The sequence below is a fragment of the Cherax quadricarinatus genome, chromosome 18 (assembly GCF_038502225.1).
Source record: "Cherax quadricarinatus isolate ZL_2023a chromosome 18, ASM3850222v1, whole genome shotgun sequence".
In the NCBI taxonomy this organism is placed as follows: Eukaryota; Metazoa; Arthropoda; class Malacostraca; order Decapoda; family Parastacidae; genus Cherax; species Cherax quadricarinatus.
This window is the reverse complement of record NC_091309.1, coordinates 7913653-7930270: the sequence shown is the minus strand read 5'-3', so window position 1 is coordinate 7930270 and position 16618 is coordinate 7913653. Positions and strand designations below refer to the sequence as shown.

Sequence of the window (16618 nt, the reverse complement as noted above, 5' to 3'; positions counted from 1 at the left end):
ATACAACACATACAAACATATACATTACATACGCAGCGTATATTAGAGCATTTCTGACATGCACCGTGTAAATTAATGCATACATGATACATACCGGGTATATTATTGTATTCATAATATACACCGTGTATATTAACATATGCATAGCTATACACACACGGATTACGATAGACACATAGGTTACACGATAGATACATAGACTACATGGCAGATACATAGACTACACGACTGATACACAAATTACGCGAGTTACATAAATTACGCTATAGACATATATTAAGCGATAGACACATAGGTTACGCGATAGACAAATAGATTACGCGATAGACACATAGGTTACGCGATAGACACAGATTATGCGATAGTTACATAGATTACGCGATAGACACATAGGTTACGCGACAAAACACAATATGTACGAGATACTTCACTATATATATATATATATATATATATATATATATATATACATATATATATATATATATATATATATATATATATATACATATATATGCATATACATATACATATATATACACATATATATACATATATACGCATATACATATACATATATATACACATATATATACATATACATATATATATATATATATACATATATACACATATACATATATATATATATATATATATGTATATATGTCGTGCCGAATAGGCAGAACTTGCGATCTTGGCTTAAATAGCAACGCTCATCTTGCCATATAGAACAAGTGAAAATTTGTGTATGCAATAATTTCGCCAAAATCATTCTGAACCTAACGAAAAAAATATATTTCACTGTGTTTGTTTAGTATTAAATTACTGTAAACAAATCTAAAATATATTTAGTTGGGTCAGGCTAAAATAAATTGCTCTTGTTATAATAAGGTTAGGTAAGTTTTCTAAGATTCTTTTGGTGCAAAATTAATTTTTTTTACATTAACATTAATGAAAAAATATATCTTTAAACGTATAAGAGAAAATTTTAGAAAGACTTAATTTTAAATGAGTTCTTGCTAATTGACCAGTTTTACATATTCGGCACGACACACACACACACACACACACACACACACACACACACACACACACACACACATACACACACACATACACACATATATATATATATATATATATATATATATATATATATATATATATATATATATATATATATATATAATATTTAATGCCTGTATACTGTTGTATCTATGCACATGTATGTGTGTGTGTGTATTAACGGTATGTATGTGTGTAAAATGGAGGAGTGAAGCAAATAATATTTTAGCAGAGATCACCCTGGGAGGCAGCTCAGATGAAAATTCACAAACACACCAAATTCACCTTAAACCAGCAAATAGTAGAGCCTACAAGACTAGAAAATACGCTGGACCTCATCTTCACTAACAACGATGATCTGATACGTAATATAACCGTATATAAGACAATACACTCAGATCACAGCATAATAGAGGTACAGACATGTATGCACAGGGCTCCTGACCAGAAAAATGTGATCAGTCATGAGGGTGTCTTCAAAAAATTCAACTTCAATAACAAAAAACATACAATGGGATCAAGTCAACCATGTCCTAAATGGCACAACCTGGGAAGATGTCCTAAACAACACGGATCCGAACCTTTGCCTAGAAAAAAAATTAACTCTGTGGTTCTTGAGGTCTGCTCAAGGCACATTTCATTAAGAAAAAGAAAGAAGATGTGAACTAGAAGGAGATGCTCCCTATACAGACGAAGGCGAAGAATCACAGAGCTGCTGAAAGGGGCCAATATATCTGAAATACAAAGGGAGGCACTGGTCAGCGAAATAACAAATATCGAACTTAAGCTGAAGGAATCTTACAGGAGACAAGAATCTCAGGAAGAACTAAAAGTCATAAAGGAAATTAATAAAAACCCAAAATACTTCTTCTCGTATGCCAGATCTAAGGGGAAAACAACATCCAGTATGGGGCCCCTGCTTAGGCGGGATGGGACATACACAGATGACAGCAAAGAAATGAGTGAGATACTAAAGTCCCAATACGACTCAGTGTTCAGCAAGCCGTTACCCAGACTTAGGGTCGACAATCTAAATGAATTTATGAACGAGACCCAAAATTTCGTCATCTCATAAATCTCTGATATTATCCTAACACCACAAGACTTTGAAAATGCAATAAATGACATGCCCATGCACTCTGCCCCAGGCCCAGACTCATGGAACTCCGTGTTCATCAAGAATTGCAAGAAGCCCCTGTCACGTGCCTTCAGCATTCTATGGAGAGGGAGCAAGGACACAGGGGTCATCCCACACATACTAAAAAACAACAGACATAGCCCCACTCTACAAAGATGGCAGTAAAGCAATTGTAAAGAACTACACACCGATAGCACTAATATCCCATATAAAAATCTTTGAAAGGGTTCTAAGAAGCAAGATCACCAATCACCTAGATACCCATCAATTACACAACCCAGGGCAACAAGGATTTAGAGCAGGTTGCTCCTGCCTGTCCCAGCTACTGGACTACTATGACAAGGTCCTGGATGCTATAGAGGATAAAGAAAATGCAGATGTAGTATACACAGACTTTGCAAAAGCCTTCGACAAGTGTGACCATGGTGTAACAGCGCATAAAATGCGTGACAAAGGAATAACAGGAAAAGTTGGCAGATGGATCTATAACTTCCTAACAAATAGAACACAAAGAGTAATAGTAAACAGAGTAAAGTACGAGGCAGCTACGGTGAAAAGGCACAGTACTCGCCACAAGGCACAGTACTCTCCACAAGGCACAGTACTCTCCACAAGGTACAGTACTCGCCACAAGGCACAGTACTCGCCACGAGGCACAGTACTCGCTCCCATCCTATTCCTCAACCTCATATCTGACATAGAGATGTAAGCCATAGCTCCGTGTCTTCCTTTGCGGATGACACCGACACAGTGACCTCCGTCGAAGACACTGCGAGACTCCAAGCGGACATCAACCAAATCTTCAAATGGGCCACTCAAAACAATATGAAGTTTAATGGGGAGAAATTTCAACTACTCAGATATGGAAAACTTGAGGAAATTAAAACTATATCAGGGTATACGACAAATTCTAACCATACAATTGAGTGAAAAAACAATGTGAAAGACCTGGGAGTGATAATGTCAGAGGATCTCACCTTCAAAGGCAACAACAATTTATCAACCGCATCTGCCAGGAAAATGATAGGATGGATAATGAGAACCTTCAAAACTAGGGACGCCAAGCCCATGATGATTCTCTTCAAATTGCTTGTTCTCTCTAGGCTAGAATACTGCTGTACACTAACTGCCTCCTTCAAGGCAGACGAAATTGCTGACCTGGAGAGTGTACAAAGGGCTTTCAGGGCACACATAAGTACGATAAGGCACCTAAATTACTGGGAACGGTTAAAGTCCCTTGATTTGTAGTCCCTGGAACGCAGGCGAGAGAGATACATGATAATATACACTTGGAAAATCCTAGAGGGATTAGTACTTGCACACGAAAATCACTCCCTATGAAAGCGAAAGACTCGGCAGATGCAACATTCCCCCGATGAAAAGCAGGGGTGCCACGAGTCCACTGAGAGACAACATAATAAGTGTCAGGGACCCAAGACTGTTCAACTGCCTCCCAGCATACATAAGAGGGATTACCAATAGACCCCTGGCTGTCTTCAAGAAGCCACTGGACAAGCACCTAAAGTCAGTACCTGACCAGTCAGGCTGTGGTTCGTACGTCAGTTTGCGTGCGGTCAGCAGTAACAACCTGGTTGATCAGGCTCTGATCCACCACGAGGCCTGGTCTCAGACCGAACCGCGGGGCCATTGACCACCGAAACCCTCTCCAGGTATACTCCAGGTATATATATATACATGTGTATTAACGCGTGGGTATGTACGCATACATGTGTATTAACGCGTGGGTATGTACGCATACATGTGTATTAACGCGTGGGTATGTACGCATACATGTGTATTAACGCGTGGGTATGTACGCATACATGTGTATTAACGCGTGGGTATGTACGCATACATGTGTATTAACGCGTGGGTATGTACGCATACATGTGTATTAACGCGTGGGTATGTACGCATACATGTGTATTAACGCGTGGGTATGTACGCATACATGTGTATTAACGCGTGGGTATGTACGCATACATGTGTATTAACGCGTGGGTATGTACGCATACATGTGTATTAACGCGTGGGTATGTACGCATACATGTGTATTAACGCGTGGGTATGTACGCATACATGTGTATTAACGCGTGGGTATGTACGCATACATGTGTATTAACGCGTGGGTATGTACGCATACATGTGTATTAACGCGTGGGTATGTACGCATACATGTGTATTAACGCGTGGGTATGTACGCATACATGTGTATTAACGCGTGGGTATGTACGCATACATGTGTATTAACGCGTGGGTATGTACGCATACATGTGTATTAACGCGTGGGTATGTACGCATACATGTGTATTAACGCGTGGGTATGTACGCATACATGTGTATTAACGCGTGGGTATGATACATGTGTATTAACGCGTGGGTATGTACGCATACATGTGTATTAACGCGTGGGTATGTACGCATACATGTGTATTAACGCGTGGGTATGTACGCATACATGTGTATTAACGCGTGGGTATGTACGCATACATGTGTATTAACGCGTGGGTATGTACGCATACATGTGTATTAACGCGTGGGTATGTACGCATACATGTGTATTAACGCGTGGGTATGTACGCATACATGTGTATTAACGCGTGGGTATGTACGCATACATGTGTATTAACGCGTGGGTATGTACGCATACATGTGTATTAACGCGTGGGTATGTACGCATACATGTGTATTAACGCGTGGGTATGTACGCATACATGTGTATTAACGCGTGGGTATGTACGCATACATGTGTATTAACGCGTGGGTATGTACGCATACATGTGTATTAACGCGTGGGTATGTACGCATACATGTGTATTAACGCGTGGGTTTTCCTTCAATACGAACGAGGATTAAAACTAATAAGTATCACAAAAAATGTTATTAACCTAGGATTTGAGGCATCAACTACAATGATAATACTAATGATGATTCCAGAATTATATATATATATATATATATATATATATATATATATATATATATATATATATATATATATATATATATATATATATATATATATATATATATATAATCCATCGTTTCACCTCTATCACTCGTATTTCTGCTTTTCCTCTTCTTTCTTCGTTTCATTCTTCTTGCCTTCCTTCTCTTCCTCCTTTTCCTCCGCCTCTACCATCTCCTACTCTTGTTCATTTTCCCCTTTCCTCTTTTTCTTCTCCTAACCCTTCTCTTCTATTCGTCTCTTCCTCTTCCCCCTCATCTTCGTTTCCTTTCGTTGTCCTCCTCCTCTTCCCTCCCTCCCCAGAAACACACACACACACACACACACAAGCCTAATACTAATGCCTAATAAGGATAATAGTGCAGCCGTAGGCCTACGGGAATCTGCTTCTGCCTAGCGGATGACAAAAGTCAGTTGACTGCTGATATACGGAGGGAAGACGGGGATTTAAATATAATTGCTTTATAATACCACAGTGGCAAACACGAACTGATAATTCACCAACCTTTAGGATACAAAAAATGAGGTGAATGCAGGAACTGGCTCACAGACTCAGTGAGATGGGTGTTAAACGCCAACAAGATGGAAAAATAAACACAAATGCAGTATAATGGGATCCTTTATTGACTACGTTTCGCCCACACACTGGGGTCTATCAAGTCACAAACAGATCTACCTGGGTAAAGCCTACATTGAGTATATAGTGTGTGGAGAGTCAGGTGGAGAATGTCGGGTAGGCCACACGGGACAGGCGCCCGTCCTCCCGGGCACCTCCGTCTCACATACAACCTACCCAACATTCTCCACCAGACTCCACACCACATATACTCAATGTGACTTGATAAAACCCACTGTGTGGGCGAAACGTGGTGAACAAGGGCTCCCATTATCCTGCATTTTTGTTTATATTCCTCCCCCCTCTCACAGACCCACTCACTAACTTCCTGTATTCCTGACCTTTCAGAAGTCATCTATACAGACCCGGTAATACACCTCATACACCGGTATTATGATTTACTCGGAAAAAGTATATGAAAATTGCTGATGAGTGCGTTAGTGCGTTCATGCACGTGGGCGTGTCTACATACATGCATGTTCCTGTTTTTATGTACGTACCTGGACATGCGTATACCCATGTATATCCGAGAATGTTCGTGGAGTGTATCCTGGAAGCTTTCACGTGTATTTAAGTACACATGTGTGCCTGTGTATATATAAAAATGTATGAGTGTATGTAAATGTGAGCGTATGTATACAACTGTGAGCGTATGTATATAACTGTGAGTGTATGTATATAATGTGAGCATGTATATGTATGACTGCTTGTTTAGGTTTGTATACACGTGTGAGTATGTGTGTGTGTATTCAACGGCATTAAAAGAAATTAAGAGGTTAATCACATGGATTTTTACCTTCCCCTTCCTCCCTCACTCCCACATCCCTCCCTCCCACCACTCTCTCTCCCACATCTCTCTCTCTCCCACCTCCCTCCCGTGGTACTGAGTGGTGAATGGGGTAATAATGACCAACAGAGTATTACATATTTTCAATCTTTTTTTCTTTTTAATAGATTTTGTAAGAAGCGGATGCCTAACGATATATATATATATATATATATATATATATATATATATATATATATATATATATATATATATATATATATATATATATTTGTAACCACGAACGAGTGGTACTGATTAATAATAACACATGAAGCTCTAACCCCCAGGACCACCAACTCCTACAAGAACCAAGCAAACAGCCAAGCTAGGTGTGTTACCCTTGGTCCGAGGACATACGTTGGTGTGGATGCCTCTGAGCTAATTTTATTATATATATATATATATATATATATATATATATATATATATATATATATATATATATATATATATCCTTGTTCACATCACTGTAAGATATTTACATATATGTTTGTCGATTTTCCGATTTTCTAGACCATTTATCACACTTATGGTTGTACTCACCCACAGAGAGGGGCTTGGGGCTGCCCTCTGGATCCCTGGCCAATAGGACGGGGGACTGTCTGTTAGGAGAGTCCCCATTGGTCAGGTGGGCAGACTGTTCCCTGGGCGCCACGTCTTCTGATCGCCCGTTGGTCCGCTCGGCGCTCCCTTCTCGCTGAAATGTAAACAACCGCAGGATAATGTCAAGTTCCCCTCTTTTTATCTATTAGAGAGAGAGAGAAAGAGAGAGAGAGAGAGAGAGAGAGAGAGAGAGAGAGAGAGAGAGAGAGAGAGAGAGAGAGAGAGAGAGAGAGAGAGAGAGAGAGAGAGAGAGAGAGAGAAATTGCTTATAAAACCAAAAGTTAAATTTTACTGAATAATAATAATAATAATAATATATTCGTTATTAACATTGTAGAAAATACATATAAATTTGTTTGAGTGTTTGTGTATGTGCGTATGTGTTCAACAGGATACATACACTGACAGGTGTCTCTTATGTGCGTATGTGTTCAACAGGATACATACACTGACAGGTGTCTCTCTCTGTAAACACCACGACAGTCTGCTTTAGACTCTATTTTAAAGATTAAATCACTCCTGCCTGGTAAGCGAACAGGTGACACGCAGTCTCAATGACCATCGTCTAGTCGACAGGCTTGAATCCCCTCCCCAGACCCTCAATGGGAGTTCCTCGACTTTGGTGAGGGGCTCTTGATCTAGGGAATTGGATCTGTGCTCCAGTTCCCTGAACTGAGCCTGAATACCTTCCATCCCCCCCCTTATGCGCTGTATAATCCTACGGGATTAGCTCTCCATAGTAATAATAATAATAATAATAATAATAATAATAATAATAATAATAATAATAATAATAATAATAATAATAATTTACCCCCCCTCCATTAACCAACCAACCAGCGCGCGTGCTACCCGCGCACTGTTTGGTTGGTTAAACTAGCGATTGGTGAATAGTGGTTGGTGAACTACAAAAATGTGTACGAAGTCTAACAACAACAAACCAGGTCGAGTCAAACAAGGTTGTTTATGCTAAGCTCAAAGAGGGACAAACGATGTTAAGTCGCGGATTTGAAGTATTTATTCAACACGGTTTTAAATTGCACGTACAACGCTACTGCTCGTATTATTCCCCCCCCCCCTCCCCGGTGATCTATCACCAGAGTTTATCTTGGATCAGCCTGAACACTCTGAGTCTGATTTTTGAAGACTATTTGAGCGCCTGGTTGAGGTTCATCACGTGACTTTGCTGGATACGGACTCGACCATATCGCACGTGAAGCTGGTCCTTCGTACTGCACGTGAAACTGCATTCACAACCACGTACACAAATCACGTAAATATGTGCGATTTCTCTCATTTTCTTAACTCTATACGATGATTATTGTTTGTATATGTTGTTAAATATTGTAATTCAGTAATAATAATAATAATAATTATAAAGTAATAGTAATAATATAATAAAGTAATAACAATAATAAATAATAATAACAATAACAAATAATAATAATAAAAAATAATAATAAATAATAACACTAATAAATAATAATAATATTAATAATAATAATGTGGGAACAAAGTCCTATCCTTCAGCCTGCACTGCCACATGAAACCATAAATACAAGGAAGGATAAAACTCAGAGTGCATCCCTCAGAGTTGACCTTCCATCTCAACCCTCCCTCAACCCACGCGTTTTTCAGCTGGTCTCTTGTGAAAAATGACCACACCTGGCTCAGCACGTGGATGAGCTTAGCTTAGCTCCCTCGCAGCTAAAAAGTTAACCGAGTCTCGTGCTGTATATGTAAATACCTAATAACAAAAAAAAAACTTTAACATTACTATTATTATTATTATTATTATTATTATTATATTCTTGAAACTGCTATTATTTAATCACTATTATTATTATTATTAAATTTAATTCTTTTGTAAAGGTCATGCGAGACTTTTGGAAATAGATTTGATTAGACTTCATCCGTGTAAAGGAGAGGGTCGCTTCAATTCCTTGAATCTGGAGCCGTCCTTATTGCTGTTATTACAGCATTGAGTCACTGATAAGCGTCTCCTTGCTTAGCTGTTCATTTATCCAGAGGGTGCAAAATGCAACAACAATCTCAAGATTCCACAGTATCTTATCATTAAAAAAAAAAAAAAAAGAGTGATTAGCCAGTTCTTGTTGTGCTCTGTCAGGACCTGTCTCCGACGTGTTGTAGATCAGGGGCACTTTCTGACATGTAGTGCTGTAGCGTGTGGCGACTACAACACTACATGTTTCAGAAAAAATGGTACGGTGATGTAGAAAAGGGCACTTATGTAAGCTCAGTCCAGAACACATGTTGCAACAGTTAGGTATCTATTTTGTGGAAACGTTTCGCCTGCACAGTAGGCATATTCAGTCAAATACAAAGGCAGCAGGTGTAGTAGTGAAATAAAGATGATGTTATCAGTCCCTCAACCTTGGAAAGTAGTACTTGAGGTGGGTCAGTCCCACAGCCTGGAAAAGAGTTCAGCTCCATGGTTCGGACTTCATTCTCATGCTCCAGATGAGAGTGCAACGGACAAGTGAACTAGCAGCAGCAACACTCACAGCAAGAGGCATTCTTGAGCTTCCCCAGCAAAAGGACGTAATGTCTAAATTTGGGGGTGACTCCAAAAAGATCCTGTAGTACTTGCTGCCTTTGCACCTCCTGACATCGTCTTCTGCTATGCAGCTGCCACATCCTTCGAGCCCAATGTGGGCGAGATTTGTGGCACTCCAAGGTGCCTAGCTTCTCTCTCCGAGCCCCGTGGGGGCGGGGAATGGGGCTAGGCCTGGAGACAGCTAGTCCCAGCAGACGAGGAGGTACTTGTACCGCCTCACATGGCAGACATTGGTCTGAGACACTCCCCCGAAAGGGAGCCAAGGCCGGGCCACTACTTGGAAAAGGCCCGGGCCGGGCGATTATACCGGCGATTCTACAAAGAAGAATGCTTTGGTTTCAAATTGTTCCAGACCATGGAGCTGAACTCTTCTCCAGGCTGAGGGACTGACCACCTCAGATACTATTTCTGATTACATCATTTCACAACTACACCTGCTGTCTCTGTATTTGACTGACGAACCCTACTGTGTAGGCGAAACGTTTCATCAATGAAGGAACCCAACTGCTGCACATGTGTCTTAATCATCAACTTGTCGGTATTTAATACCACTTTCAACATATCAGTTCAAGACATATACCAGAAGAAACGTGTCGCCACTAACGGCTCTCTCAGTCCATAAGCCACTAGTGGCGAAACATTTCCTCAAATAAATGTCCGGAACTGAACTGGTACATGTCTTTTCCACTACATCTTCAGTTGTTTTAGTCTAGACTGTGACTGTGTCTTAGCCTAGCTGAGACATTTTGTAGATTAGTCTTGGTCTCCAAAACATATTTTAGCCTTGTCTTATTGTAGCGGTGAAAACTGCCTTTAGTCTAAGCTTGAGTGTAGTAATCACCGCCAAGCAGTGACATCTTAAAGCCTAACTGTGACATCTTGAAGCCTAGCAGTGATGTCTGCGTCTAGTGCTCATATAGGAGCTATAACTTGTCACAGTGTTACTCTAGGAGCGTTAACACATCAAATGCTACTGTAGGAGCGTTAAATGTTACAGTGCTACTGTGGGAGCATCAACATGTTACAGTGCTACAATGGGAGTATCAACGTCCTACACTGCTACTGTGGGAACATCAACATATTACACCACTAGCGATGGAGTTACTCGCTCTATACACCGTGCGTGTATGTGTGTGTGTCTTACCTAACACACACACACACACACACACACATTGTTGTCATGGACACAGCATCTGTTACTTCCCATCTCTAGCCTGAACTTAAAATAATGCTTTCCTTTTGGCTTTAAGTTACAGCTTGAGGGCTTCATTAGCTTTCCAAGTAAGCACTTACTCTAACAATATATAATTAATATTACATCACCAAATTAGTCTGGCATCAGCTTCACTCTAAAGGAATTAATGTACAATTCTTATAAATTACATCACACAGTGATTTACTCCATGATAATGTTGATAAGTCTGCCTAAGAAAGTACCCTGAAGGAAATGTAAAATACAACTTGGTATGTCTGTCTAGCATTATGAATAATGTTAGGAGAGAAGTGAATAATAAGTCTGTTATAGGAATGCCGATTAAAAGCCTCAGTAGATCTATAAATTACTATGATAACATGACCATAGATAAGCATATTTATGGAGCAAATTGCAATGTAAACAGACTGATTGATGTTTTAGTAGCCAGGAGGCTTAGGCTTGGCTACAAGTAAGTTTACTTAGGTACAGGTACACGTAAATAGTTAAACAAGTTATCCTACGTAATAACATATCACTTAGATTATTATACTGTCGTGAATTATAAGTCACGAAGTGACTTATTTTCATTGGGTTCCTTAAGTACTGTAGGCAGTATGTCACACACACACACACATGCACACACACACACACACACACACACACACACACACACACACACACACACACACACACACACACACACACACACACACACACACACATACACACACACATGAATAAATTATCAAACCAAATACATAATAAGAGGTCAGCCGTTTGGGCACTTTCCTAAACACTATAATGCCTGACTGTCCACTGACTGAGGAATACTGAGATAGACAGTATAATGTACTTTATTAATGAAAACAAGATACCAGACATGCTAAGCAAATACCCTAAATTTGCTTACAACATGTAAGACATCAGTTGCATATATGCAGTATACTGCAATGTGCTCCTGGTAACCCTTGTTCTGGAGCCTAGTTCTTAGGTCTTTCATGCATGAGCCCAGAGCCAATCACCCAATATTTGCCTCCGCTATGTAGATGTTTGTGACAGGTACGCGGATATGACCAGATGAATTCATGAATGGTACGCTTATCCAATCCCCCAATTTATCCTCTACTAACTATTGCATTTTCGATCGTGATAGGCGCGCGCATGTACGGAAATCCGACTACATCTACTCACGAACGAGACGCGATGATATTACCCAATATCCCCCCCCCCCACAATCTGTTTACGTTCGTGACGGAGACAGGGATGCATACGGATACTAGCAGATGTACTCAGGAATATGAGACGACGCTTCCACCAAATATTTACCTCGTCCACTCCCGGCGCCTTGCTGGTGTCGCCACTTTGCTATCGATGGTTCAGCACGATTACGAGCCTCTTGTTCCAGAAAGTATGTACAGGGAAAGAGTAGAGTGTATTGGAGGGAGAGAGAGAGAGGGAGAGAGAGAGAGAGAGAGAGAGAGAGAGAGAGAGAGAGAGAGAGAGAGAGAGAGAGAGAGAGAGAGAGAGAGAGAGAGAGAGAGAGAGAGAGACAGACAGACAGACAAAGAGACAGAGTATAATAGTAGTTACCAGCTGTCAAAGTCACCCGTCAATAGACACTTGGTTTATTTTGTGTGTGTATACCTAATTGTGGTTGCAGGGGTCGATTCATAGCTCCTGGCCCCGCCACTTCACTAGTCGTCACTAGGCTCACTCCTTGCTCCTGGTGTGTGTGTGTGTGTGTGTGTTTTAAACACTTGCCACTCAAGTATTAGTAAGAACAGTAACAAAGCTGGATCAAAATGGTGCAGTACCCACACAAATAAAAGCAAAGACTGCAGAAGAAGCTATTGCTGGGACAACGTCTTGCTTTATAAAGTCTTCCTCTACGATTCTCAAAGCTATATTACATTATATACATTATACTACCTAAGAGGCAGTAGGTGTACTACGGCCCCCTAGGTGCATTGCTGCTTCTTATGTGTATAACTGCCTCTTAGGTGTAGTACACCTAAGAGGCGCTGGTACACCTAAGAAGCGATAGTGCATCTTAATAGGTCTGTGAATTCTACAGTAAACAGTGAACAACAGTACGAACCCTCGTCACATGGATGAGAACACTGGGGTACGTTTCCTTACACCCGCTGAACCGGTTCACCTAGCAGAAAAGTAGGTAAGCAACCCACGGTGCGGGTGAGGCTTGAACTCTTGCCGCGAGTTCGATCCCTACCCGCACCGTGGATTTACAATCGTGTTATTGTGATTTTGTGGGCCAGCAAGTAAGGTACGTTGCGTGAACGTCGCTAGAGAACGCATGTGTGACAGCATACGCAAACCGTGGACCGTAGAGCACACAGACACACGCTGGTCAGTCCATCTCACATGCTGACTAACAGTAGTGACTATAAATACATACTATGTAACACCGATTACTAGATGTCTCCACGTCTAACCCAGAATATATCACCTTTTGTGATCGGTATACTGCCGACTGCTGTGGGTGGCATCCTGGGGAGGGGTGTTTGTATATCTTAGATGGAACTGGGCTTTGAAATGACCTCAGACAGGATAACAGCTCTTAACTTGTAAATAAACTGACGCAGGATAACATTCTTAACCTGTAAACAAACTGACGCAGGATAACATTCTTAACCTGTAAACAAACTGACGCAGGATAACATTCTTAACCTGTAAACAAACTGACGCAGGATAATACAATCAGCCTGTACAGTCACCGGTTTAAAATAAAAAAATAAATAAATAAATCTTACTACCCCATATAAAAAAAAAAGCACAGAATAAACTCTACATATCTTCGGTCCGACTTCATTTAGATTAAGCGGAGCAGTTGTCATCTCCACGCTACACAATACACACAAATGCGCCGCAAAACATACACAGAATAATGACTGAGTTAATCTCCTGTCACGACTCTTTCCTACCAAGACAGATTAAGACCACTTGAATCTCTTCTCTTGAAATACCAAGAATAAGCCAGAGATTAAAATACGTACAATAAGGGAGATATTAAAGTACGTAAAATAAGAGAGATTAAAATATGTAGAATAAGAGATATTATAGTACGCAAAATAGGAGAGATTAAACCATACCACGGGCAGGATTTGAACCCGCGATCAGAGTCTCAAAACTCCAGGTTTGTTTGCAATCGTGTCATTACGATTTCGTAAGTCATGTTAGGAGAGATTAAAGTATGTAGAATATGGGAGATATTAAAATACGTAAAATAAGGGAGATATAAAAATGTGGATAATATGGGATATATAATTAAAATACGAAGAATATGAGAGAGATTAAAATACGTACAACAAGGGAGGTAAAATGCGGAGAATGTGGGAGAGGTTAAAATACGTAGAATATGGGATAGAGGATTAAAATATATAGAATAAGGGAGATATTAAAATAAGTAAAATAAGAGATATATTAAAATGCGGAGAATAAGAGATATATTAAAATGAGGAGAATAAGGAGGATATTAAAAAATGTGGTGAATAAAGGAGATATGAATGAAATGCGGAGAATAAGGGAAACACTAAAATGCGTAAAATAAGGGAGATATGATTAGAATACGCAAAATAAGGGAGATATTAATATACATAAGAGAGATAATAAAATAACGGAGCTAATTAGAGTGGATATAGGAAGGAAGAGAGAGCCATCTGTTAAGAGATATAGATAAAACGCTGAAAATATACCAAGAGGTATATACCTGTCAGTGAGTATATCCCCCCCTCCGGGGAGGTGCCGCAGTGCTGGCTCTATCACCTTCCTCAGATCATACCCGATTACCTCTCCTTTCCCAGGCGCTGGATGACCGCCCCACGAATATAATGATAATAGTAGTAATAATAATAATAATAATTACAGTAGTGATAATAATAATAATAGTAATAAGTAATAATAATAATAATAATAATCTCAATGCATATACACTGAGTTTATTTTACCTTAAAAATAATAATAATTATAACAACAATATTAATAATAATAATAATAATAATCTCAGTGCATATGAACTGAGATTATTTTACGTTAGAAAATATAATAATAATAATAATAATAACAATAATAATAATAATCTCAAGTGTATATGCACTGAGTATATTTCAACCCTTAGGAAATAACATCCTCGATGTCAGTGCAAATTAGCTGTTCGTTTAGAGACTCTTTAAACCCCTAAAGCAAAAGTTAAACCTTAATTTAAACGGTGCAATCCAGCAACCAAGCCATCCTTCCGTGTACACGAGCGCAACGCTTAGCAAACCCAGGCAATGCAGTGCCTGGGTTTGCTAAGCGTTGCATCTTGACGCCCGGGCGTCGTCAAGACAGTCGGGGAGGGGGACAATCTGGCAGTGCTGATGTCGACTGTTGGTTGTGTCCTGACGATTCAAGAATAATCGTGGTAATAATGATGCATTACAACGTTACAACGGCTTTGTCAAGCCGTAGTAACGGCTTGGCAAAACTTCTGGAGAGCGAAACGTTGCCACAGTAAAAATGTCACATTAGTTGCATCTGTGTCCACTCACCTAACAAGAATAATCTTGCCAGTATGTTGCAGATGTTAATCTATGAGACACGTGTGTAACACCCGAGTCTCTTCATTCGTAAATATACGACAACGCAGATGTTACACAAATGTCTTATTCGTCACTTTGGTATCGTGTACCATTAACGATATGATACATAATATACCAATGGTACACATTACCGGAAGACTCATGAATTAGACACGTGCGACATCTGGATATCTTTATTCTGTAGACGTCAAGACTACGGTGTTGAGCACCTCCTAGGCCTCATTTTATACTGCCTTATCTACATAATTCTCCAAGACTGAGGGACTGATTACCTCTCTTCTACTGTCTACGGTTAACTTCCCTGTACTGTACTGATGTGACAGATGTTGTACACCTATATCTTAGTAATGACCGTAGATGCCAAGCACCGCTGTTTCTGAAAATCCTTTAATGACCTTCTTAGCATTGCTCCATCTCAAAAGATGACTGACACACTTATCAGCACAATGTACCTTTCCTGATAATCAGCCCAGCCACCATTTTTTTCCCCGTTGGAGAAAAACAATTGGTGGAAACATCACGATACACACCCGCTCCGCCAGACGTAAGCCAGCAGCAATTAATATTTCAAATCACGGAAGGGGTGAGACTTGAACCATGGTATGTGGGTCGTGAAACTCACAAGCCTCGCTTGTCATGGGTTCAATCCCTCACCCCTTTCGTAATTTGTCTGCAATCGTGTTATTTTGGTTTCGTGAGTCGTAATTGATGTCTAATTTTGTTACAGTCGGGACGTAAACATACGTCAACCTAATCTAACTCAAGAATGACAAACACAGCGCTAGAATTTCGGAGCTAGCTCGAGTGCACAGGAATGTACTGAGGGTAATTAGGGCGACACAACTCCAGGCGCTGGCCTGAAGTTTTACGATTCACTTGCCGCGAGTTCCATTCCCACCCGTACTGTGGGTTGTTAGGTTAAATTAAGGCAGTGATCGCTACAATTCAGTCATCTTAGACGTATTCAGATTAATGACACAGGATAAAAACTGGCGTGGTGATGGAGTAAGAAGCTGAGGAAAACC

General features: G+C 40.1%; 1 protein-coding gene across 4 annotated transcripts in view; it reads right to left on the bottom strand.

Annotated features, from left to right (window-relative positions):
* dve (SATB1_N and homeodomain domain-containing protein dve) overlaps positions 1–16618 on the bottom strand; it is a 587509-nt gene that overhangs the window by 381869 nt on the left and 189022 nt on the right. For all 4 annotated transcript variants that reach the window (XM_053777528.2, XM_053777529.2, XM_070086148.1 and 1 more), the window contains exon 2: positions 7163–7316. Coding sequence is in view for 3 of the 4 variants with exons in the window: in XM_053777529.2 (XP_053633504.2) it covers positions 7163–7316 (154 nt within the window). In the remaining variant the exon portion in view is untranslated. The remainder of the gene's footprint in view (positions 1–7162; positions 7317–16618) is intronic.